At 45.9% G+C, this 27,009-nt stretch overlaps 1 protein-coding gene across 2 annotated transcripts in view; it reads left to right on the forward strand.

Moving 5' to 3' along the window:
* The first annotated feature begins 305 nt into the window (after positions 1–305).
* The window catches only part of LOC147621380 (peptidyl-tRNA hydrolase, mitochondrial-like), a 40,049-nt gene continuing 13,345 nt past the window's right edge, over positions 306–27,009 (forward strand). The window contains exons 1-5 of one of the 2 annotated variants that reach the window (XM_086824128.1): positions 306–666; positions 1,804–1,888; positions 1,975–2,042; positions 2,525–2,575; positions 22,637–22,710. In XM_086824128.1, coding sequence (XP_086680254.1) covers positions 409–666; positions 1,804–1,888; positions 1,975–2,042; positions 2,525–2,575; positions 22,637–22,710 — 536 coding nt within the window. In that variant the 5' untranslated portion in view covers positions 306–408. Of the gene's footprint in view, positions 667–1,793; positions 1,889–1,974; positions 2,043–2,524; positions 2,576–22,636; positions 22,711–27,009 lie in introns of both variants that reach the window. The other variant, XM_086824129.1, reaches the window with a different exon arrangement.

A 27,009-nucleotide genomic window follows, 5' to 3' on the forward strand; every position in this document is an offset into this window, starting at 1 on the left:
ACATGTGTGACTGTAAACATTTCTTTTTCGTAATAATATATATCAATGTCCTTGCAATTATCTATTGCATATTAACCATGGACAACCAAGGCACAGGGACAGGAGAGAAAAAAGAAATCCGTGATTTCTAAAAAATAAGAGAAAAAAATCCCTTTAAAAAATAAGAGGAAAAAATCCCTTCGATTGACCTTTTGTATTCGATTGACCATTTGTATTCCGACTTCCATTCCTACGTTTCGCTTCTTAATGTCTTTTACATACCAAAGCAACGCGCAAGTTGAGTATTAGTATATATAAAACTCGCCCCAACTCAGGCATCCAGATAATAACACACACACACATATTTAACATATATCCATATACATGTACGAATACATAGTTAACTCTGTTGGTGGATGGTTGTAGCCTATGCGTGCAATCAAAATGCTCCATTCAGGGAGTGTGAACAGCATCAGCATGCGTTTCTCCACACACAGCAACCTTACCTGCCGCCATGTGCAGCAGCGTCTTCTGGTTGCCTGTGCAAACCCTCCTTCTTCTTCAGCAGCAACATCCACAACAACAACATCATCGACATCTGCAACAACAGTACCTGTCAAGCAGCACCCCTGGCTCATAGTAGGCATTGGCAACCCCGGTAAAAAGTTCGAAAAGACTCGCCACAATGTGAGTGCACTTGCAGAACACCTTTAATCTGATAATGGCCCTCATTTATTTAGATAATTCGGAGTTCTTCAAAAGGTTATCTGGCCTTCATTTATTTAGATAGTTCTATATACACGCACGTGTGCCGTGTGTGTACAGGCGAAGGTGTCCTGTATAGAGAGAAAGAAAGATATATTAGCGTCTTCAAAAAGACCCAGAGGGTCTATGAGACGAAAAAGGTAGTACGATGTATCCATGATGAATACTGAACCATGGAAAATAAAAAATTGTGCGGAACTAGCTACATAAGCAAAAGTATCCATGTGATGCTACATGTTGACAATATGTGGTCATATTGTGATGACGTTAGTGGGAATGTCATAGTATCTAGTCCATACTATGCATGATGGAGTTGATGGTTTATTGTCTTGTGGATGACTACCAGGTTATAAATTGCACTTTCTTATAAGGTGAATTTGGGCATGTTCCTGGATTCATCTAGGTATATACTATGATACCATCCTCCTCTAGAATTGAATGCAAAGAAGCCATAACACCTCCGCATGTGATGGGAGCTCGCCGGGCGGAGAGAGAGAGAGAGAGAGAGAGAGAGAGAGAGAGAGAGAGAGTTTCCTGTTTCTGCCCTTAACATGTGAGCGTGTTGAGCTTTTTAAACCCTTTTTTCTAAAATTTTTCCCACCTTTAAGTATGATAATTGTCCTATGCTTTGTGTCTCTCCTTATCTGAATTTTGATTATCATTGTCCTTTTTTGTTTAAAATAAAAACTTAGGTTTAGATGAAGACTTTATCATTATGCTAAATTTTTTTCCCTTCTTTTATGTTTGATTTTTGTACATTTTTTTGAGTGTGTAATGCATTTATTTTAGGGATAGGCAATATCATGTCACTGGCTGCAGCCTGACTGGTTTGAACTTGGGCTCCCTGCCTAGAGATCTAAACTCCTGTTCCAACTGGGCTGTGCAGCTGGGGACATGTTTGATATGTGGCCCTTAGTTTAGTTGAAGATGTCAGGGTTTTATCTTAGAGAAGAAAAAATAAGATGTTAGGGTTTGAGTTAATTATTGTGCTATTACTAGGATCTCCTTTAATTGCATCTAGATTCTCTAGAAATAATTGTGCTACATAGTGCATTGCAGGTAGGCTTTGATATGATTGATGCTATTGCAGAGGCCGAAGGTATTAAGCTGAACACAATTCAGCAGAAGGCGCTTACAGGGAAGGGTAAGAGGCACTTTGCCTTTCCTTTTTCCTTCTAGTTTTGTCTAAATCAAGGTTCACATGATACTCTCCATTCATTTTGTATGTAGGGGAGATTGGACCTGCCCAAGTGCTTCTTGCCAAGCCCCAAACATATGTCAACTTAAGTGGAGAATCGGTATTTTTCAATCCAAAACCCTTGACTTTTACTAGCTTGCACGCTCCTTCCCATGTGACTATGGTACTCAGCCGTGCACATTGAGCTACACTAGAATCAAGAAAATCTCAAAGCGGTTTGTTTTGCAAAGCTCTTCCCTTTTGGTCTCAAAGCGGTTTGTTTTGCAAAGCTCTTCCCTTTTGACCATCAACTCGCTGGATCCATTGCTGCAATCTATCGTTCTATTTTGCATGCAATCAGTTCAGTTCACATGTTTCTGTGTGGGCTTAACCTATGCGGGAGCAGCACACCATGACAATGCATTGTTTACGGGTCATGGCCCGTGACAGCGTGTGCCTGCCTCCCACGTTTGTCTACCTCAGTGGTAGTTGGTTTTGTTTTCGTGTTGTCTCTGTTATCTTACAAAGCTTGTGTATAACAGTAGAGTGCAGCTGGTGTAGATTGCTTGCCAATGAGCATTCTTTATAACTTTGTATGGGCAGGTTGGGCCTCTTGCAGCTTATTATCGGATACCAGTTCAGCAAATTCTTGTGGTATTTTGTCTCTCTTCATAATGTTTGCTATTTGGTCTCTATGTGTGCTTGTCTTGTACATAAGCTATCTTAAAGACAATCAAGAAGCAAATTTTAACGTAAAGATAGTTGAAAAAATAGTTACTTTTTCATCAGACAGAGATTTGGTCAAGGCAGTCAAACTTTTCAATCAGGTGGGGAGGGAGGGTGGGCGCTAGAGGTGGGGGCCTGCCTTTACCCATAGGGTACCTCATACTTTACGTAGGAATATTAATGGTTGTCATGAGCAAATGTCTGTTTTGCTTGTTCAATATTGTAAGACATTTGGGGAAGTGGCTGTATGTATGTGATCTATCACCAATGTTGTTCTCAAGTGTCAGGCATGTGGGAACTGATGCTTCATCATCATCTCTCTCTTGCTATGCCTGCACACACTCGCACCATGCAGAACTTCCATCCACCTTTGCCTGTAAACCCTAACTTTGAACTCAACATTTGGTATTAGATTCACTGCCACGCACCTGCTGACCACGAGAACCTACCTGCTCACTGCCACTATTGCTGCCGCTACCACATATGCCCGTCTGCATCTCTGCCAGTGCAGCCTGTGAGCCATCATTTCCTCCCGTTGCGCCACCGTGAACTGGCCTTGCTGGTCAGTATGGTTTTTTTGGCCTGCTGAGGTCTCGTTTTTGCTCGGTGCCATTCAAGTGATGTCTTGTTTCTGCTTTGAGCCGCACTTCGATGCAGCTGCGCCTTAGTTGCTACTAGTCATCATCATCCGTCAGCTGCTGCCCATGTTCCTGGATTCATCTAGGTATATCTTTATGCTGTATTAGCGGACATGCAAATTTCACATTGTGAAGTTTTCGTCCAAGTTGCAGCCAGTTGATATTGTGTTAATTCTTTCTATCTTTAGTGGTGCATATGCCCTATCAACTACCTTTTTGTTGTAATAATTCTTTCTATTTATTATGATCCTTAGTGCTAGGCTTCATTATGGCTGAGTCTGCCCTGTATCTCTGGAGCTTTGATAGAAACTCAGTACATAGACCTTTGTATGAATGTATGCTCTTATGTGTGTGTGCGCGTGGGGTGTGTGTGTGGGAACATATATTGATACCAAGTTCTACACCCACTATTGGGCACTGATGACGTTAGTGGGGAATCGGGATGTCGTAGTATCTAGTCCATGCTATGCATGATGGAGTTGATGGTTTATTGTCTTGTGGATGACAACCATGAGGTTATAAATTGCACGTTCCTAAAAGGTGAATTTGGACGTGTTCCTGGATTCATCTAGGTATATTATTCAGCCGTATTAGCGGACATGCGGATTTCACATTGTGAAGTTTTCGTCCAAGTTGCGGCCAGTTAATATTGTGCTAATTCTTTCTATCTTTAGCGGTGCATTTATCCTATCAACTACTTATTTGTTGTATTAATTCTTTCTATTTGCTACTTCCCTTAGTGCTAGGTTTCATTATGGCTGAGTCTGCCCTGCATCTTTGGAGGTTTGAGAGAAACTCAGTACGAAGGGCTTTGTGTGAATACATGCTCCTATGTGTGTGTGTGTGTGGAGTGCATGTGTGAGAGCATATCTTGATACAGAGTTCTAGACCCACTATTGGGCACTGATGACGTTAGTGGGGATGTTGTAGTATCTAGTCCATACTATGCATAATGGAGTTGATAGTTATATAGTCTTGTGGGTTGACTACCATGAGTTTATAACATGCACGTTCCTAAAAGGTGAATTTGGGCATGTTTCTGCATTCATCTAGGTATATATATATAGTCATCGTCACCCTCATCACCCTTGATGCTGTCGCTCTTTTAGTTGCCGTTTGAGTGTGTCACGATCGTCACATGCCCTCTACTTGATGCCAGTTCGCCAGCCGCCCGCAATGCTCTCCGTCGCAACTGTTGTTGCAGTCTCTTTGACGGCACTTGCTACATCGTCTTGATCTTAAAAAGTATGCAAAGGAGGTATGGGAAAAAATGAAAAGCTTATTTGGAAATAAAATTGTGAATTCAAAAGTATAAATTCTTTGATTTAAAGATGAATGAAAGTGTGACACACCTAAGAGTATGCAGGGCAGTGTTGGAGTGGAGATCAAAGTAGCAACACTCATAGATGCAGCAAGCAAGAAGAGAGATGGAAGCATAACATTCAAAGTAGATGGGAATGAGTGAAGTACAAGTGAAGTGACATGATGAGGTCACTTACACACTCATAACATTCAAAGTAGATGGATGGGAATGAGTGAAGTACAAGTGAAGTGACATGATGAGATCACTTACACACTCATAATAGTGCCCACATGCGCGCGGGGGAAAAGAGAGAAAAAGTGCCCTGGTCCATTATTAGTCTACGTCCACACACCACTATCATATAAATGGCTACAAATCCTTGATGTGAACACGCACAGGGATTGTGTGGTTGACCAATATCCAAATGGCAATAAACCCAAAGCTTTGCGAAAATTTTCAAACTTCTCTCATGAGAGAGTCTTCGTGAACATATCTGCCACATTGTTGTGTAGAGACATAAGCCAAGCTAATCTCTCTTGCAATGAGCCTCTTCTTGACATAATGATAATGCAACTCATTGTGCTTTGTGCGAGCATGGAACGTTAGGTTCCTCGCAATGGCTAATGCACTCTGGCTGCTAGTGAAGATGGAGGTGGGGGAGTGCTGTCCAACACCAAGATCTGCCAAAAGGCGTTTGAGCCATACACACTCCACAGTTGTTGTAAAAGCTGCCTTGTACTTAGCTTTGCAGCTCGAAGTGGCCACTGTTGGCGGTGTGGCTTCTTGTTGAGACATGATATACATGAATCACCAAGGTGAAAGCAAAAGCCACTGGTGGACACTCGCGTGGCATAACATCTAGTCCGATTGGAATCACTGAAAGCATGCAGTTGAACATCACCTCCCTTAGCATAGAATAATCCAAGGGATTGAGTGCCCTGTAAGTATCTAAATACTCGCTTAGCAACTTGCCAATACTTACTTCTGGGACTGTGTATAAACTCGTTGAACTGGGAGACCCTAAATTGAATGTCTAGCCTCGTATTACATAGATAGATGAGGCATCCAACAGTCTACTGATAAAGTGATGCATCAAATAGTTCACCTGTATCTTGGAGACTAAGCCTAGCACTTGTCTCTATTGGTGTAGCAACATGCTTACAGTTTTCAAGACCAAACCATGTAAGTAGTCTCTGTATGTACTTTGACTGAAACATGTAATTCAGCCTTGAAGGTTGAAAGATTCTTCTCATTAGGGCCAATGAACAACATGTCATTAATGTATAAAATGATAACCAAAATATAATCTGTACTCCTCTTTACATAGGGGGTACTCTAAGTTAGACTGTTGAAAAAACCGTTTGCAACCAAGTATGGGTTTATCTTCTTATACCATGCTCTGGGAGTCCCCTCATTGTATAAATTGGCAATGAGAGCATGATCCACAAAAGAATAAGATGCATGATGAGAACCTCCATGTGTCTTGCTAGGTAAAGGAGTAGCTAATTTGTTGTCCCACAATGTGTACACTAACCATTTTGTCTTACTCTTGGATGCCTGTATGGCCACTCTTTCCTCATCCACTGCATCACTCACAATTGCCTCATCAATAGGCTGATCCATGGGTTGAAATTCGGGCTGATTTTCAGTTAGTATGGGTTGATTTGCAACACCTTTTTGAGCATTCATTTGCTCCACATATGGCTGCCCGGCATTGTACAAAGGTAAAAGTGTATCAAAAATGTCATGTGAGCAAACATTTTGATGTTTTGTGCATAAAAGCATGGGCTGAACTGAGTTCTTAACAAAGACAACATCTCTGCTGGTGCTTTTTTGCCCACGACCAAGCCTCTACCTCCATCTGCCCTAGTGGCCCAACAAAGGGGCTAGTCAAGGAGCCCTTAGGTCCTATAAATGGGGCAGATTTGGGCTCATTTGACCATCCCATGTCATGTGCAAGTTTGCCCATGGACATATCCTAAAGCTAGTCCAGAACGGGGCAGCCAGAAAAAGAGACTAGAACCATAGATTTGGAGCATGTGCTGCTGTTTTTGCAGGGATTTGACTGATTGGAGGACATGGAGTGCTGTCGGCCAAATTATGCAAGTGTGATATCCAGTCCGTTGCAGCAAGTGAAGTATTGATGTCCATAAAGTTGGCCGACTAGCAGTTGGCGAGATTTGATTGTCACATCCAACCTATAAATAGGCATGTATGCTCATTGTTGTGGTCATTCACTCCACTAGGGAGTGGGTCCAACATTAGGATGATTTTGGGTGTTTCCACCTTTTCATGAAGGCAGCCTATGGCTGTAGAACCTAGGTACCTTTTTGTACCATATTATTGAAACCGATCCCGTCAAGTGGGAGTAGACTCCGTTGGACACCCACACGCGTAATAGCACAACTTAAATATCACAATATGAATGGACAACTCAATAACAACTGAAAAAAAACTGAAATGAAATAAAGATCAATGGACACCAGCACTGGGGCCGGAATGGTCCGACCCCCCCCCCATCAATATATATAATATATTATTGGGAGTATTTGAACCAGATGATGTCCATGTACAACTGAAATGAATACAGTTACCAAACAATAGTTTTGAAGTAGACGTTCGAAGTAGAGCAAACCACTTGAAGAAGTCTAGTCTCTACGGTCCTGTGCCTTCACTGGAATCCGCAGAGAGCGCCCCACTGGTTTTCCAGGACCACGCACAAACAGGCGCTCCCGTACTAACGCCTGGCTCTCCCGATCTCGGCACCCACGGACCGTGGTTCTCCAAAAGCTTGGACTACCCGGCACCGAACGGGTGTTAGCGACAGTGAATATCCCTCGAAAGATTTACACCAAGGACCTTTGCTTGAATCCCTTTCAATAAGCTTTGCAAAAACCTTTGGTATCAACAGAGTATAAGCTGGCCAATATGTGTGAGTTCGTAGTACTATTCCTGGGCTGCAGCATCAAGTATTGAGAGACCTGAATATGGGACTGTTTTGGGTCTGAATCGGGCTGCCACACACACTCGACTGGAGCTCACGCTTGATGGAGAGATGGGCTGCTGTAGACTGCTGTTGACCGGCTGTGCATGCACGGGAGAAAGCCCTGAATTGGCTGCTGTTGCTGCCCAATAGCCAACAAGAGAGAGAACCGCCTGGTTGCTGCCCGCCATCCAGCAAGAGAGGGAGTTGCCTGCAGCAGCTGCTGCCCACCTAGTCGCCAAGCGATAGAAAAGGGGAGAGAGTCGCCTGTTGCAGCCCGCTTGTGGGGTAGAGAGCAAGAGTGAGAGGGGCGCCAAGCGATGGTGGGGGCCCCTCGTACAGCTGGCCGACCCACCCTTTGCATGGGGGCGGCTAGTTCGAAGGCTCCCAAGGGGGGGTGGGTAGGTGGCCATGCACCCACCCCAACACACACGATTAAGGGAGGGCTTCTCTCCCCACCATAGCCCATGTGTGGGTGCCCACCCTACCAAAGGGCACCATAAAATATTGAGGAGGCCGCCCACTCATTAAAGAGTGTGAACCTGCAACCTTATAAAAAAAAAAACAAAGGTTAGAAATAATGCTATAAAATAAACAAATGAAATACACTTACCACCTGTTCACATGCAACAAAACTCGTCAGAAGACAGAGCAAACTTCACGACTCGTCGTTGGGGCAGGCGTCCCCGCTCAGTAAGTGGCACGTCAGGCAGGCAAACACAAGAATACAAGTCACGCGAAAACAGTTCCAGACATGCAAACATGAATGCATGTGCAAACAGTATCATGGACATATCTTCTGTGCATGGAACAAGTACTAGACATTCCTGTCGGCACAGTGATGGCACGATAGAAAGTATAAATCCAGCGCAGTAGTTCTTGAAGTGGAGGAGGCGGCGCACCCAAAGTGTCTCCTGTAGACAGGCGCAGCCTGATGTGCAGCCGCCTGAGAGCATTAGCGCAGTCGGTAGAGCAGCCAGCCGCTTGGGAAAACAAGCGCAGAAGGTGGTCGCCGAGTTGTTTTTTTTTTTTCGAAAGATGATGGAAGCCAATCGCCCTGGTGGTACTACGATGGAGGTGAAGGCTTTTTAATAAAAAAAATAAAGTGGAGTTAAACCATTAGATTTGGGCTGGCTCCCACGTTTGCATGTGGGTGGCCAGTTCCAAGGTGGGTTGGGTAGGTGCCCATGCACCCACCCCCACACACACTTAAGTGGGGCTCCCCACCTTGGCCCCTAAGTGGCTGCCCACTTTTAAGTGAATGTGAACATTTAACCCTATAAAACAAAGGGTTAGAATATAAAATATTAAAACAACATGTGCAATATACTTACCATCTGTTCACATGCACCAAAACTCGTCAAAAGACAGAGCAGACTTCACGACTCACTGGCAGGCGTCCCCGCTCAGTAAGTAACACGTCAAGCAGGCAAACACAAAAATACATGTCATGCGAAAACAGTTTCAAACATGCAAATCATGTGTGCATGTGCAAATAGTAACATGGACATATCTCCCGTTCATGGAACAAGTATAAAATATCTGTCGGCACAAAACTGGCACGACATAAAAACATAAAAACCTGGTCTTCCTATGGAGTGACAGTCCCATAGGTAAGACACAGTTCCAGGCACGAGTCTCCCTATGGTGTGACAGTCCCATAGGCAAAACACGGCACGAATACTGGCTCTTCCATGGCGTGACAATCCCATGGGTCGAACACAGTCCAGGTCATACACGGGTGGCACCAGTCTGGCTCCCGTCCATACGACACCATCCTGCTAACACACGGGTGGCACCAGTCTGGCTCCCGTCCATGTCAGCAAAATACTGGCCGCTTCACATGAGACAGCGGCCTGGCCTCAAGTGAACGAGACGCAAAAACTAGAGATGGACCAAATGGTCGGCCAATTGGTGACAGCTACCTGCAGGAAAGCTTTCCAGGAGATACCTTGTGAAGTTCAAGAATTATTTGCCCATTGATGCAAAATAGGTAAATGAGGATAATTTTGTTGACTACCCACAGTTGTTGCAGGTATATCTTGAGGCTTTTCAATTGAGGACAACTCTTTAGAAGCCCGGGGGAATGTCACCAATTGGCCGACCATTTGGTTCATATCCAGATTTGTGTCTTGTTCACTTGAGGCCACACCGGTGTCTCATGTGAAGGGGCAATATTTTGCATAACATGGACGCGAGCCAAACTGGTGCCACCCATGTGTTAGCACGATGGTGTTGTATGGACGGGAGCCAGACTAGTGCCACCCGTGTATGACCTGGACTGCGTTCTATCCATGGGATTGTCACGCAATGGAAGAGCCAGTATTTGTGCCGTGTTTTGCCTATGGGACTGTCACTCCATAGGGAGGCTCGTGCCTGGATCTGTGTCTTACCTATGGGACTGTCACTCCATAGGAATTCATACAGGCGGCTGTGCCAGACGTCTCCTATCTATACAGGCTGCGCATCACCACCTGTAGGCGACTGTGCACAGCATCACCACCTGCAGGCGGCTGTGCACTCCATCTCCAGCAAGGCAGGTGGCTGTGCGCTCTAACTCCAGCGAGCTGCTCATTCTCTCCACGCAGCAGCCAGGCAACTCCTCCCTTGCAAGTGGGTGCTCCTTCTCTCACAGCAAGCGGCTGTGCCCTTTGTGCAGATAGGGCTGCCCCGTTGGATAAGGGGAAAAGAAAAAGAGAAGACCATGAGCCTCATGCCAGAAAGCTCAAGGAATTCAAAGCAGGTGACAAATCTGTTAAGTTTGATGTCTTTCATGGTGAACATGATGCTTCTAAAGTGTTAGCATTTGTGGCACAGTTCGACATTGCTTTTAGCGATGAGGACTTTACAGAAAAGTCTAAAGTACGCCATGCTAGCATGTTTTTGAAAGGGACTGCTCCACATTGGTGGATCACTGAAAAGATCACCAAGGATCCCATTTCCACTTGGAAGGAATTTAAAGACAGATTCTATGCTCAGTTTTTGCCACCAAATGCGGAGCAAACTCTCACTCAAAAGTGGGACAGGCTGGAACAAAGAGATAATGAAAGCGTGCAACAGTATGTTAACAAATTCTGGAAAGTGTTGCTGGAAGTAACTCCCTTTATGCAAATCATTGAGGATGAAAGAAAGAGGAAGTTTCGTTCTGGACTGCAACCAGCATATCGTTCGGGCATAGAATTACACCCGAAACATACTTTGCAACAACTCACAGCTTCTGCTCTTGCTATGGAGCAATTGGTGCTCAAGATTAAGCAGGATCAAGGAGGTTCCAAGGGGAAAGACAAGGCTGTCCCAAATCTGCAAAAGGGTGGACAGCCACCTAAAAAGAACTTCCGGGACACCTACAAGGGTGGTAAAGCCGAAAATAACACATCTAAAGATCAGGGCCCAAGGAAGAACAAATTCGGCTTAACTCCAGAGCAAAGAGAGCAATATGCCAAGGATGGAAAATGCTTTTCTTGTGGTAGCAAAGATCACATGTTTCGACAATGCCCAGATCGCAAACCAAAGCACGAGGACAAGCACATCAAAGCTAATGTACATGCAGTTCCTGATGTGCAAGGAAATACAGGTCATGATGCAAAAGAGCGAATGGTTTGCAAGGCTTGGGGGCAAATCAAGGATCAGCCCGCACTATTCATGTTTGATGATTGTGCAACTGATAACTTCATCTCTATGCAAATAGCAGCTGCATTGGGTATTGAGGTTGAGAACATGGGACCTCAGATTGAAGCCGAAGCTGCATTTATTGGTAAAGAGGTGCAGGTTACCCCATTGATAGGGAAGTTGCGTATCCATATCCAGGGCTACCTTGATAATGAGCATTTCCTAGTTGCTCCACTGAATGGATGTGATGTACTGTTGGGCAAGCCATGGCACCATAGGCTTGAGCCCCGCAAAGACTACAAGTCTAATATGATTTCTTTTATGCATAAAGGCGGCATGCATTTTATTGATGCTGGCAAAGAAGGGGATTCCATCCCACTTGTATCACACATCCAAATTAATAAAGCAATGAAAAAGAGTCTTTCTGCGTACCATATATAGACTGATTTGATGGCTGGTCATTCACATGCCTCTTATGCTATCAACGAGGGTTATCTTATGAAGGATAATTGCCTATGTGTGGTGAAAGATTTGCGTCCAAAGGTTATGGATGCATGTCACGCTCCACCTTATGCTGGTCATAGAGGTATTATGCCTACTACATGCATGATTCAGAGATATTTCTTTTGGCCGAGCATGCGTAAAGACATTGAGGCTTATGTACGTGCATGTATTACTTGCCAAAAGGTGAAATTTGATAGGCAAAAACCTCCAGGTTTGCTTCAGCCATTGCCTATTCCCTCGCAACCTTGGGAAAGTATCACTATGGATTTTATTATGGATTTGCCTAGATCCCAGCATGGGAATGATACTATTGGGACCATTGTGGACAGGTTTAGCAAGCAAGCTCATTTCTTGCCCGTTAAGAAAACCATCAAAGCTGATCATATGGTAAAGCTTTTTCTTGCTAATATTTTCAAGCATCATGGTATGCCTAAATCCATTGTTGGGGATAGAGATCCCAGGACTACGAGCCTCTTTTGGAGGGCTTTGTTTGATAATATGGGTACTAAACTTGAGTTTTCATCAGCTTATCATCCCCAAACGGATGGCCAAAGTGAAGCTGCAAATTCAGTCGTGTTGGATTTATTGAAGTGTTATGTGGCAGATCAAAAGACTGCATGGGAGAAGTATCTTCCACTTGTTGAGTTTGCCTACAACAATACAATCCATGCCTCCACGGGAAAGGCTCCTTTTGAGATTATTTATGGCAGAGTGGTATTGCCACCCATCCTTCGTATCAAGGATGAGATTTTTGCAGCTGATGAATATGTTCGTGACTTGGATGTTGCCTTAGATCAGGTGCGGACAGCCATTGCAAGATCTCAGGATAAGCATAAAATGGCTGCTGCTGACAAGCACAGAAGGGACATGGAGAAGGTGATTGGGTTTTGCTGAAATTTGAGAAGGCTAGGCTTCGGAAGAGGCCAGGACGAGAAGGATCATATCCTAAGCTTTCTCCTCACTATTATGGACCCTTCAAGGTGATTCACAAGATCAATGAAGTGTCCTACAGGCCTGCTTTACCTAGTCATTGGAAGATTCACAATGCTTTTCATGTGAGTCTATTTCGGAAATATGTGGGGCCAGATCTTGATGAGCCTGTCATAGAAGATCCGCCAGAGATTGAAGAGCTTGAGGAGATCCTACAGCCAGAACAGATTGTTTTTTACAAGGAGAGAAAGCTACGTGCAGGAAAGCTTTCCAGGAGATACCTTGTGAAGTTTAAGAATTATTTGCCTATTGATGCAAAATGGGTAAATGAGGACTATTTTATTGATTACCCACAGTTGTTGCAGGCATATCTTGAGGCTTTTCAGTTGAGGACAACTCTTTAGAAGCCTGGGGGGATGTCACCAATTGGCCGACCATTTGGTCCATCTCCAGTTTTTGCGTCTCGTTCACTTGAGGCCAGACCGCTGTCTCATGTGAAGAGGCCAGTATTTTGCTGACATGTGTTAGTAGGATGGTGTCGTATGGACGGGAGCCAGACTGGTGCCACCCGTGTATGACCTGGACTGTGTTCGACCCATGGGATTGTCACACCATGGAAGAGCCAGTATTCGTGCCGTGTTTTGCCTATGGGACTGTCACACCATAGGGAGACTCGTGCCTGGAACTGTGTCTTACCTAAGGGACTGTCACTCCATAGGAAGACCAGGTTTTTATGTTTTTATGTCGTGCCAGTTTTGTGCCGACAAATATTTTGTACTTGTTCCATGAACGGGAGATATGTCCGTGTTACTATTTGCACATGCACACATGATTTGCATGTTTGAAACTGTTTTCGCATGACATGTATTTTTGTGTTTGCCTGCTTGACGTGTTACTTACTGAGCGGGGACGCCTGCCAGTGAGTCGTGAAGTCTGCTCTGTCTTTTGATGAGTTTTGGTGCATGTGAACAGGTGGTAAGTATATTGCACATGTTATTTTAATATTTTATATTCTAACCCTTTGTTTTATAGGGTTAAATGTTCACACACTTAAAAGTGGGCACCCCCTTTGGGCAGCCACTTAGGGGCCAAGGTGGGGAGCCCCACTTAAGTGTGTGGGGGTGGGTGCATGGGCACCTACCCAACCCACCTTGGAACTGGCCACCCACATGCAAACGTGGGGAGCCAGCCCAAATCTAATGGTTTAACTCCACTTTATTTTTTTATTAAAAAGCCTTCACCTCCATCGTAGTACCACCAGGGCGATTGGCTTCCATCATCTTTCGAAAAAGAAAAACAACTCGGCGACCACCTTCTGCGCTTGTTTTCCCAAGCGGCTGGCTGCTCTACCGACTGCGCTAATGCTCTCAGGCGGCTGCACATCAGGCTGCGCCTGTCTACAGGAGACACTTTGGGTGCGCCTCCTCCTCCACTTCAAGAACTGCTGCGCTGCCTCTTCATACAGGCGGCTGTGCCAGACGTCTCCTATCTATATAGGCTGCGCATCACCACGTGTAGGCGACTGTGCACAGCATCACCACCTGCAGGCGGCTGTGCACTCCATCTCCAGTAAGGCAGGTGGCTGTGCGCTCTAACTCCAGCGAGCTGCTCATTCTCTCCACGTTGCAGCCAGGCAACTCCTCCCTTGCAAGTGGGTGCTCCTTCTCTCACAGCAGGCGGCTGTGCCCTTTGCTGTGGTACTTGTCTTGGTGGCTGCGCTAAGTTCTCTACTAGGCGGTTGTGCCATCTCAACAAGGTTGCACGTCTTCTCCACTGACGACTACAAAAGGACTTCATATCTCCTGGGTGGCTACACCTTCTACACAAATACCACGGGTAGTCCAAGCTCTATTGGAGAACCTCGGTCCAAAGGTGCTGAGATCGGGAGAGCCAGGCGTTAGTACGAGAGCGCCTATTTGTGCGTGGTCTCGGAACACCAATGAGGCGCTCTCTGCGGAGTCCAGTGAAAGCACAGGACCGTAGAGATTGGACCACGCTAGCGGTCGTTCTGCTTCGAGCATCTACATTGAATTTCGACTTTGAGCCTATTTGTTTGGTACTGTATTCATATGTACATGGACATCATCTGGTTCTTGGAACCCATGGAGCATTGTATTTGTTAAATACTCTCAATAAATATATCACATATTGAGGGGGGGGGGTCGGCCCGTTCCGGCCCCAGTGCTTGTGTCCATCTTTCCATTTCATTTCATTTCAATTTCAAGTTGTATTAAGTTGTCCATTTCAAATTGTGGTTTTAAAGTTGTGCTATTAAGCGTGTGGGTGTCCAACGGAGTCTTCCCACTTGACGGGATCGGTTTCAGTAGCCTTCTCTCCTTGTGAAAGACAATCTGCTGTGGCTGGAGGATCTTCTCAAGCTCATCAATCTCTGGCGGATCTTCCGTGACAGGCTCGTCAGGATCTGGCCCACCATACTTCCGCAAAAGACTCACATGAAATGCATTGTGAATCTTCCAATGACTAGGTAAAGCAAGCCTGTATGACACTTCATTGATTCTTTGAATCACCTTAAAGGGTCCATAATACCGAGTAGAAAGCTTAGGATATGATCCTTCTCGTCTTGGCCTCTTCCGAAGCCTAGTTTTCTCAAATTTCAGCAATACCCAATCACCTTCTTTGACTTGCATGTCCCTTCTATGCTTGTCAGCAGCCATTTTATGCTTATCTTGTGACCTTGCAATGGCTGTCCGCACCTGAGCAAAGGCTACATCCAAGTCACGTACATACTCATCAGCTGCAAAAATCTCATGCTTTGTATGAAGGATGGGTGGCAAGACCACTCTGCCTTAAATAATCTCAAACGGGACCTTTCCCGTGGAGGCATGAACTGTGTTATTGTAGGTAAACTCTACAAGTGGAAGATACTTCTCCCATGCAGTCTTTTGATCTGCCACATAACACTTCAACAAATCCAACACGGCTGAATTTGCAGCTTCACTTTGGCCATCCGTTTGGGGATGATAAGCTGATGAAAACTCAAGTTTAGTGGTGCCCATGTTATGAAATAAAGCCCTCCAGAAGAGGCTCGTAGTCCTGGGATCTCTATCCCCAACAATGGACTTAGGCATACCATGATGCTTGAAGATGTTAGCAAGGAAAAGCTTCACCATATGATCAACTTTAATGGTTTTCTTGACGAGCAAGAAATGAGCTTGCTTGCTAAACCTGTCCACAATGGTCCAAATAGCATCATTTCCATGCTGGGATCTAGGCAAGTCCATAATAAAGTCTATAGTAATACTTTCCCATGGCTGCGAGGGAATAGGCAATGGTTGAAGCAAACCTGGAGGCTTTTGCCTGTCAAATTTCACCTTTTGACAAGTAAGACATGCACGTACATATGCCTCAATGTCTCTACGCATGCTTGGCCAAAAGAAATCTCTCTCAATCATGCGTGTAGTAGGCATGATACCTCTATGACCAGCATAAGGTGGAGCGTGACATTCCTCCATAACCTTTGGACGCATTTCCTTCACCACACATAAGCAGTTATCCTTCATAAGATAACCTTCTTTGATCACATAAGAGGCATGTGAGTGACCAGCCATCAAATCAGTCCATATATGGCAAAAATCAGCATCCAAATGATACAAATCTCGCATGGCAGATAAGTCTCCATGAGAGGCCACTGAAATTGCAGCCACATAAGGCCTCCTGGATAATGCATCTGCCACCACATTTTTCTTTCCCGGAGTATGTACAATCTGAAAATGAAACATGGACAGAAAGTTTGCCATTCTCATCTGCTTCTCCGAAAGCTTTGTTTGAGATAGAAAGTATCTCAAGCTTTGATGATCTGTCTTGACTACAAATTCAGCCCCAAGAAGATAATGTTTCCACATCTTTAAGGCATGAATTACAACCAAGAGCTCTTTCTCATAGATATCCATATGAAGCTCGGCATCATGCAATCGACAGCTCTCATATGCAACTGCATGACTTTCTTGATTTAGGACAGCTCCTATACAATCGCCACAAGCATCACATTCCACTTGCATGACGAATTTTGGACTTCTCATTGAAGTCCTCATCATCACTAAAAGCAATATCAAACTGTGCCACAAATGCTAACACCTTGGAAGCATCATGCTCTCCATGAACAAACTTAACGGACTTGTCACCTGCTTTGAATTCCTTGAGCTTTCTGGCATGAGGCTCATGGTCTTCTCTTTTTCTTTTCCCCTTATCCAATGGGGCAGCCCTATCTGCATGGGCTCCATGGGCCATCATGGAGGTTTCATGAAACACGGTGGCATGTGTACCAGAAACCTAAAAATGAGATGCATGTGACCTTCCTGCATAAGGCAATGTCTCTCCATGAGACAACTCAGTAGGCAAAGCTCTTCTATTTGCAGACTTGTCACCCTCTCCATGGGATACATGTCTTGAATACATGTGACCATCATGCCCTCCACGAGCACTAGCATACATATACCTGTCACCCTTTGTGCCTTGTGGAGAAGATGCATGACGAGAGGTGGCTGTCACCTCTTCCCTTTGCATAAATGACCTCAACCTTTGAGATGCGGGATCTCTATGCTTCAAGCGAGGTGGATTTCTGAATTTCAGCTCTCCATCTTCCCCCTCTTTGATATCACCTTTGCGGAGGAGGTAGGAGAGTGCTAACTCCCTTGGCTTCTTGCCCACTTCTCGTGCCATAGACTCAAAAGTAATGTACACCATTGCATCGGCTTTCCTTGCTTCAATGGCACTTTGTACATGGGGATCTTTATGCAAGAATTTCAGCTCTTGCTCTTTTGCCTGCAAAAGCTTTCTCATATGCTCCAATTCAGCCCTCAATGCATTAGGCTCCTCTTCTTGCATAATTGTCTTTCCACCAGACGGTTGTCCCCTCAAATCACTATCATTCACCCTCTCAAGGGGCTTGTGCCTTCCTTGCAAAGCATCAGAACCACGCGAGGCACTTGATTGGCCCCTCCAATTAGGCACTTCAAAAGGGTTGCCTTGGCTGTCCATTGTGTTAAGTGTGCTAGAAGCGGGGTGTCCAAAACACAGGTTCGTTTCCCCACCAAGAAGAGGGAAATGACCTTGCTCTGATACCAATGAAACTGATCCCGTCAAGTGGGAGTAGACTCCGTTGGAGACCCACACGCGTAATAGCACAACTTAAATATCACAATATGAATGGACAACTCAATAACAACTGAAAAAAAATTGAAATGAAATAAAGATCAATGGACATCAGCACTGGGGCCGGAACGGGCCGACCCCTCCCCCCCTCAATATATATAATATAATATTGGGAGTATTTAAGGGGTACAATGTTCCATGGGTTCATTGAACCAGATGATGTCCATGTACAATTGAAATGAATACAGTTACCAAACAATAGTTTTGAAGTAGACGTTCGAAGTAGAGCGAACCACTTGAAGAAGTCTAGTCTCTACGGTCCCGTGCCTTCATTGGAATCCGCAGGGAGCGCCCCACTGGTTTTCCAGGACCACGCACAAACAGGCGCTCCCGTACTAACGCCTGGCTTTCCCGATCTCGGCACCCACGGACCGTGGTTCTCCAAAAGCTTGGACTACCCGGCACCGAACGGGTGTTAGCAGCAGTGAATATCCCTCGAAAGATTTACACCAAGGACCTTTGCTTGAATCCCTTTCAATAAGCTTTGCAAAAACCTTTGGTATCAACAGAGTATAAGCTGGCCAATATGTGTGAGTTCGTGGTACTATTCCCGGGCTGGAGCATCAAGTATTGAGAGACCTGAATATGGGACTGTTTTGGGTGTGAATGGGGCTACCACACACACCCGACTGGAGCTCACGCTTGATGGAGAGGTGGGCTGCTGTTGCTACCCAATAGCCAACAAGAGAGAACCGCTTGGTTGCTGCCCGCCAGTCAGCAAGAGAGGGAGTTGCCTGCAGTTGCTGCCCACCTAGTCGCTAAGCGATGGAAAAGGGGAGAGAGTCGCCTATTGCAGCCCGCTTGTGGGGTAGAGAGCAAGAGTGAGAGAGGCGCCAAGCGATGGTGGGGGCCCCTCGTAGAGCTGGCCGACCCACCCTTTGCATGGGGGCGGCCAGTTCGAAGGCTCCCAAGGGGAGGTGAGTAGGTGGCCATGCACCCACCCCCACACACACAATTAAGGGAGGGCTTCTCTCCCCACCATAGCCCATGTGTGGGTGCCCACCCTACCAAAGGGCACCATAAAATATTGAGGAGGCCGCCCACTCATTAATGAGTGTGAACCTGCAACCTTATTAAAAAAAAGACAAAGGTTAGAAATAATGCTATAAAATAAACAAATGAAATACACTTACCACCTGTTCACACGCAACAAAACTCGTCAGAAGACAGAGCAAACTTCACGACTCACTGGCAGGCGTCCCCACTCAGTAAGTGGCACGTCAGGCAAGCAAACACAAGCATACAAGTCACGCGAAAACAGTTCCAGACATGCAAACATGAATGCATGTGCAAACAGTATCATGGACATATCTTCTGTGCATGGAACAAGTACTAGACATTCCTGTCGGGCACAGTGGTGGCACGACAGAAAGTAAAAATCCCGGTCTTCCTATGGAGTGACAGTCCCATAGGTAAGACACAGATCCAGGCACAAGCCTCCCTATGGAGTGATAGTCCCATAGGCAAGACACGGCACAAATACTGGCTCTTCCATGGCGTGACAATCCCATGGATAGAACGCAGTCCAGGTCATACACGGGTGGCACTAGTTTGGCTCCCGTCCATACAACACCATCCTGCTAAGACACGGGTGGCACTAGTCTGGCTCCCGTCCATGTTATGCAAAATATTGGCCCCTTCACATGAGACACCGGCTTGGCCTCAAGTGAACAAGACACAAATCTGGAGATGGACCAAATGGTCGGCCAATTGGTGACAATGATTATATTGAATTTCCAGCTCTCTCTCTCTCTCTCTCTACTCTCCCTTATGTTTGCATTTTTGCATCAGCATGTTCTAAGTGGTGTTTAGGGCTGAAAGAAGACTCTCAAAGCTTCCGCTTGTTACATTGGTATCAGAGCATCAGGCTCAGCAAGGTAAACGCTGTTTCAGTCCCATATGTGATGGTGTACAGGTCCAAGGTACAGGAAAGTGCACGGGTACAAAGCCCAAGGCAAGGAACACAAGATCGGGAAGAGCTCCAAGGAGGTTTGTTGGTGGTGTTCCACAAAGCCAGAGGGGATGGTAGTCTTGTGAGCCGGATAGGTTCTCGGGCAACGGTCCCAAGGGAGGATTATTCTCCAAGCGGTGAAATGAGTGCCAGAATCATTTCTCAGGAATGAAGACCAAGACAGTGTTCAGAGTCAGGGCAGGAACGGATTGGATGAAACAGATGCATAGATTTTATTAAGAGTCAAAGTAGTTTTTGGAGACCGGGCCGGGTTTTCAGTGAAAAGGGTTGCCAGAGACGGATGGATGACAGAGGGACTCAGGGAAAAGAATGGGATGATGACAGTCATCCAAGAACAGGTTGGAATCCCGTCATCAAGTTTAGCAGAGGGGGATGTCATGTGCAAGTTTGCCCATGGACATATCCTAAAGCTAGTCCAGAAAGGGGCAGCTGGAAAAAGAGACTAGAACCATAGATTTGGAGCATGTGTTGATGTTTTTGCAGGGATTTGATTGATTGGAGGACATGGAGTGCTGTTGGCCAGATTATGTAGGTGTGATATCCAGTCGGCTGCAGCAAGTGAAGTATTGATGTCCATAAAGTTGGCCGACTAGCGGTCGGCAAGATTTGATTGTCACATCCAACCTATAAATAGGCATGTATGCTCATTGTTCTGGTCATTCACTTCACTAGGGAGTGGGTCCAACATTAGGATGATTTTGGGTGTTTCCACCTTTTCATGAAGGCAGCCTATGGCTGTAGAACCTAGGTACCTTTTTGTACCATATGATTATACTGAATTTCCAGCTATCTCTCTCTCTCTCTCTCTCTCTCTCTCCCCCTTCTGTCTGCGTTTTTGCATCAGCATGTTCTAAGTGGTGTTTAGGGCTGAAAGAAGACTCTCAGAGCTTCCGCTTGTTACATTGGTATTAGAGCATCAGGCTCAGCAAGGCTAAATGCTGTTTCAGTCCCATATGATGGTGTACAGGCCCAAGGTACAGGAAAGTGCACGAGGCAAGGAACACAAGATCGGGAAGAGCTCTTAGGAGGTTTGTTGGTGGTGTTCCACAAAGCCAAAGGGGATGGTAGTCCTGTGAGCCAGATAGGTTCTCGGGCAACGGTCCCAAGGGAGGATTATCCTCCAAGCGGTGGAGTGAGAGTGCTAGACTCATTTCTCAGGAATGAAGACCAAGTCAGTGTTCAGAGTTAGGGCAGGAACGGATTGGGGACTCGATGGAACAGATGCATAGATTTTATTCAGAGTCAAGAGTGGTTTTTGGAGACTGGGCCGGGTTTTCAGTGAAAAGGGTTGCCAGAGATGGATGGATGACAGAGGGACTCAGGGAAAAGAATGGGATGATGACAGTCATCCAAGAACAGGTTGGAATCCCGTCATCAAGTTTAGCAGAGGGGGATGTCATGTGTAAGTTTGCCCATGGACATATCCTAAAGCTAGTCCAGAAAGGGGCAGCCAGAAAAAGAGACTAGAACCATAGATTTGGAGCATGTGCTGCTGTTTTTGCAGGGATTTGACTGATTGGAGGACATGGAGTGCTGTCGGCCAGATTATGCAGGTGTGATATCCAGTCGGCTGCAGCAAGTGAAGTATTGATGTCCATAAAGCTGGCCGACCAGCAGTCGGCCAGATTTGATTGTCACATCCAGCCTATAAATAGGCATGTATGCTCATTGTTGTGGTCATTCACTCCACTAGGGAGTGGGTCCAGCATTAGGATGATTTTGGGTGTTTTCACCTTTTCATGAAGGCAGCCTATGGCTGTAGAACCTAGGTACCTTTTTGTACCATATGATTATACTGAATTTCCAGCTATTTCTCTCTCTCTCTCTCTCTCTCTCTCTCTCTCTCTCTACTCTCCCTTTTGTCAGCGTTTTTGCATCAGCATGTTCTAAGTGGTGTTTAGGGCTGAAAGAAGACTCTCAGAGCTTCCACGTGTTACATCCCATGCCCCGGAAGAACCCAACACACAGCAGCATCAGCTAGAAGGCAGCCCATGTGCAAGAAAACGCAAGGCACAGAAGAGGTCCAGAACCAGGGCAGCTGCAGCAAGATGTTAATGCACAGCTCAGCCTGCGTGTAGAAGAGAACACAAGCATCAGTTCAGTCAAGTAGAGCTCATGTGAGGTCAGCCTCCTTCCTGGGTACAAGTCTGCAAGTTCAGGTCAGTCCTCGTGGACCAGACAGTTCAAGTTGGTCCTCCATTCATCTACAACAATACAAGCAAATACACCTTCAGGTGGGGGCCCTTCAGAGGGTTGATTGGGACCCAATTCTGTGTACTCTCTTTCTCCATCTCTCTCTTGCATTGAAGATAAGGGAATGTTACCTCTGCACAATAACAAGTAAAAAGGTTCTTTTAAGCTTCTGCATGTCACTAGTGTCACTCTCAAGTGTCAGGCATGTTGGATTTGCCAGGCATGGGATATGGTAATCCACTAATGTTGGCTAGAGGGTAACCTAGGTTTTGGGGTGAGGCCAAGCCCACAACTCATATGCCTCGTCTAACGCAGGGGGTATCTATCGAGAAGCTACATCTAAGCATGTTGAATCGCATGGGTTATGAGAGATAGACTGGTCAACAGGTCCAGAGCTTATCTGGGTGCAAAACCAGATGAATGCTGCAGCTGTATTTCTTAAGAACTCATTTCTTTGTCTTGATATTTTTTAATTCTCAGTTTATACCTTTCTTTACCTCATCTCAAGTCCTGGATTAACTACAGATGAATGCTGTAGCAATATTTCTTAAGGACACATTCTATTGTCTTGATTTTTTTTTAATTCTCATTTTATGACACATCTCAAGTCTTGGACTAAGCTTTAAATGTATTGCTGTCATATTATTTATGCTGTTTTTATTTTCTTGGTTGGGGTGGGAGTCAGATTTTTGATGATATGGATTTGGAGTTTGGAGTGATGCGCCTATTACCAAAAGGTGGATATGGAGGGCATAATGGGTGAGAACCTCAGCTTTTTGATGGCGCTCTCTTGCTGTTGTTTTAAAAATTTTCTGAAGGTTACAAAAAAACCGTAAATTTCATTTCCAATAACCAACCATACAAGTCTTTTTTCTAATGCTATTTTGCACACTCGCATAGCTTGTAGATGCTTCTCTCTCCCTTGAGGTCTTTTGTAGATGTTTGATATGACTTTCTCTCTTTCTTTCTTTCTCTTTTGTACACGTTTAATAGATGCCGTTGTGAGGTGAAAACAAGAAAAAGACCATACCTCTATAGCCCTTCACCTCCCAAACTTTGATACAACAACTACAAAAAGGGGGCACCACCAGCCACCGGCTGGAACACTTCTCACGGTTCACCACACCACCCACACCAGAAAGACAGCCAAAACAGGGGCACCATCAACCAACACGAAACACCACACAGAGATACCTCAAAACTCTATACTCCACAAGATAATCAAAAACCGCATACTTATCCACAATAATACAAAAGATTTCTCCTTCACAAATCAGCCGGCTTCACTCGGCTTCCTTCATTCCAAAAAAACTTCCTTCCAAAAGCTTCCTCTCTCGGCTTCAGCACTTCGTGCTGTCTCTCTCCATTGCTTGCTCCAAAACAGCCCGCTCAAACAAGCTTTTTCCACACCAAAAAAGCTTCTTCAACTCAGCAAAAGCTCCACCACAGCTCGCACCGCATCAGCCACGTCTCTCTGGGCAATGAGTGCAGCCTCCTTCCGCTCAGTCAGCTCTGCGCAGCTAACAAGAAGCACCCCCAGGCGGCTCTCTCAGAAGTCGGCACCACACCTTGCCACAGCCACTGCTAGCCTCCAGCAACAGCACCTCCTAGGCGGCTCTCTAGCCCATCGCCAGTCACTAGTGCGCCAGCTAGCTCAGGTCTCCACGGCTTCTCTTCCCTCTCTGTTGCCAGCCGCTCTCCTCTGCAGCTCTCTCAGTTCTGTGTGCTCTGCTCTGTTAGCAAAAGAAGCATACCCAGCTACAAGGCGGCAACTCTCCTCCCTGCGAATCCTTCGCCCATTGCCAGCTCATCGGCTCTGTTAACGCACCCTCTCACCTCGTCGCCAGCTGTCCCCAGTTCAGTCAGCTCTGCGCCAGCCTCACCTCTCCTTGTGCCTGCGGCTGCACCAACCACACCCCCGAAAGAAATCGGCGACCCTCTTTGGTCGCTAACCACCGGCGACCCCAAAAAACAAACCAAGCCACCGCAGTCCTTCTACTGCAGCCTTAGGCGACTTTAGCCCGTTGCCAGCCTCTGTCTGTCGCCAGCAGCAGCTACGCCAACACCAGAGCCTCTGCAGCTCTCTCAGCTCGTCAGTCCCTGCACACCTACCAGAGAAGCATCCTCTCCTATCTCGCTGAGGCCGCCACTAACCCTACACTTTCTTCTCTTCGCCAACCTTCTAGCGTTGTGCTGGCGAGGGTGCTGGCAGCAAGGCAAGCCTCCAAGTGGACCCTTTTTTTGTTGGCCACGTTGATATTATTTTTTTTATTTTTCTTTAAATTCTGGAGGATGGCCACAATGCTTAGAGGGCCCCTCTTCATCCTTGTGCTTCAGGTGAACATGCGGCGCCCACGACTTCCAAATCAAATGCAAGAATTGTCCACACGTTCTCAATCAGTTGCATCATAATTTACCAAAACACGACCATTGCAGTCGGTGCCATGCACTGCCGATCATCATCACATGCTTGCTAAAAATGGAGGGCCATGTCTGCATCCAGAATCATCATCACATTCGGGATTCCCGTAATACTTTCACATGAAGGCATCACCAAGAGCTCGTAAAAAAAACATAAAACCACCCACTCTGTACATTTGCCAGGGCATTCAGGGCAAAGCTTTACACATGCCATGCATCCCATATGTACACAAGCCCAAAACACTTCTCAGATTTTTGCCTAACACCGTGTTCCAAGCCGTCACATTCATCTACACATGCGAAAACAGTTTCAAACATGCAAACATGTGTGCATGTGCACTTGTTATGAACAAATCTTCCAATCATGGAACATGTATAGAATTGGCATTTCCGAGCACGAATCTGGCACATCGGAAAGCGCAGAAGTGGATCTCGGGCACTCGGATCCACACATTGGTCATTGATAGGCATGAAGGACTGGGATCCCAGACACTCGGATCCACACACTGGCCACATATGGGCACGAGAAACTGGAGAGGACCATTTAGGTGGCCAAATGGTGACACCCCCCGGGCTTCTAAAGAGTTGTCCTTAACTAAAAAGCATCGAGGTATGCGTGAAGAAGCTGTGGATAATTGGTGAAGTACTCTTCATCAACCTACTTGGCATCAATAGGAAGATAATTTTTAAACTTCACAAGGTATCGCCTTGAAAGCTTGCTACGGGCTAGCTTATTAGAAGTCATCTCCTGTCTATACATATACACCAGGCCCTCTGTTGTGGGTGTGCCCGCCTGTATTAGGTGTTTTCTCATTTTTCCCCACTCTCCATATTTTTTCCTATTTTTTTCATTTTTTCCGATGAGTGGGAGGCTGTCTAGAGCGTGTCGGCGGCTGATCCAGATGCTGTATCTCTTCAAGCTCTTCTACTTCCGGTGGCTCTTTTGTGACAGGCTCACGCGGGTTTGGCCCATGTACTTCCGCAACAGACTCACATGAAAAGCATTGTGAATCTTCCAATGAGCAGGTAATGCCAACTTGAAAGCAACTTCATTGATTTGCTTGATCACTTTGAAAGGTCCATAATACTTGGTAGAGAGCCCAGGACATGCTCCCTCTTTGCTTGGCCTCCTACGAAGTCTCGCTTTTTGAAATTTCAGCAATACCCAAGTACCCTGTTTGATGTTCATCTGCCTTCTATGCTTGTCGCAGCCTTTTTATGCTTCTCTTGAGACCTAGCAATGGCTGTCCGCACCTGTGCAAAGGCAACATCAAGATCTATTACATACTCATCAACAACAAATATCTCATCCTTAGTGCAAAGGATGGGTGGCAAGACTACTTTGCCATACACATTCTGACGAAAACCCGGCTCTCCATGAGCAAAACTGAAATTCACCTGGGGCTTGGCAGAAATTGAAACCGGCCTTTAGAAATCTGACGGGCGGTGAAACAAACACTCGCACACAAAAACACTTCATCACCCATGGGGACTTGGAAAAGGAAACAAACAAGGGGAGCTAGAGTGCTCTTGCAAATAGTACAAGGACACCGATTGGCCCCAAAACGCAGTGGCGCCCCTTGTGGTATTTCTTTACTCGATCAAATTTGAGTACGTAGTATATTCTAATCCTCCATCAATAGGATCCCTTTTAGCTTTTCACCCAGGATTTTCCAAATAAGAACTCTCGCTATTACAGCAAAGCATTCCATAGAGAAGGCACACCTGTACAACACCTCCCTGCTTGAAAACGTCTTCTCCATCTCAACCATGGATCCCACAACCCTTTCCCAAGCAGCAGTAGGGCTGTACCAAACCATATGTCCTTCCTATAGTCACAGCTTGCATGTAACCTCGAGAAAACTATAACCTGTTCACATGAATCCAGAGACATGTTCTCCACATGAAACCAAGACCTGTATCCGATAAACCATAGACCTGTATCCATAAACCATAGGCCTGTATCCTTGTTACCAAAGTCTTGTTTCTTCTCGAAAAACCAATGTCCTTTTTTCTTGACAGATAAACCATCAAATCACGGTTGCCAAAACCTAGAGAGAGAAAGATAGAGGACGTGTCAAGCAATCCCTGAATACACATAAGTCCAAGTCGAAGAGCAACAACACATCGCTTCCAAGAACATCATCCTGTGCATATGTAGCTTGATCCTCTGTATCCCAATCTCGTAAACAAGGCCTGCAATCCATGATACCAAAGTTCGCTTGCCTGGCTGCTTTCACACATGCAGCCAGGTATGCCTGTTCCACGTTGCAGAAGGTTGCCCGTAAACTCCCCAACCAGACCTCTCATAAACGTGCAGTCTAGTCGAGGCGCCACCCACATGTGCAGCCTCCCTGCTTGAAGCCCGCCCGGCAGCAGTCTGCTTGGCACCTGTTGCGCGGCCCGTGCACACAACACGTATGATAGCCTCCTGGTCACGTGTCTAGTAGACGCTTGGTAGTGGCCTCACCCGCAAGGTAGCCGCCTGGTAGCCCGACTAGCAGCAACCCCTCCAGCCAGCCCTTGCGCAGCAGCCTGGTTGCACTTGGCGGCAGCAACGCCCAACAGCAGCGGCAGCTTCTGGAGGTGGCAGTAGCTCTTGGTGGCACGACAGCGGCAAGTCTTGGCGGTGGCAGC

The sequence above is a fragment of the Cibotium barometz genome, chromosome 30 (genome assembly GCF_041138505.1).
Source record: "Cibotium barometz isolate CiBa-2024 chromosome 30, ASM4113850v1, whole genome shotgun sequence".
NCBI classification, from domain to species: Eukaryota; Viridiplantae; Streptophyta; class Polypodiopsida; order Cyatheales; family Cibotiaceae; genus Cibotium; species Cibotium barometz.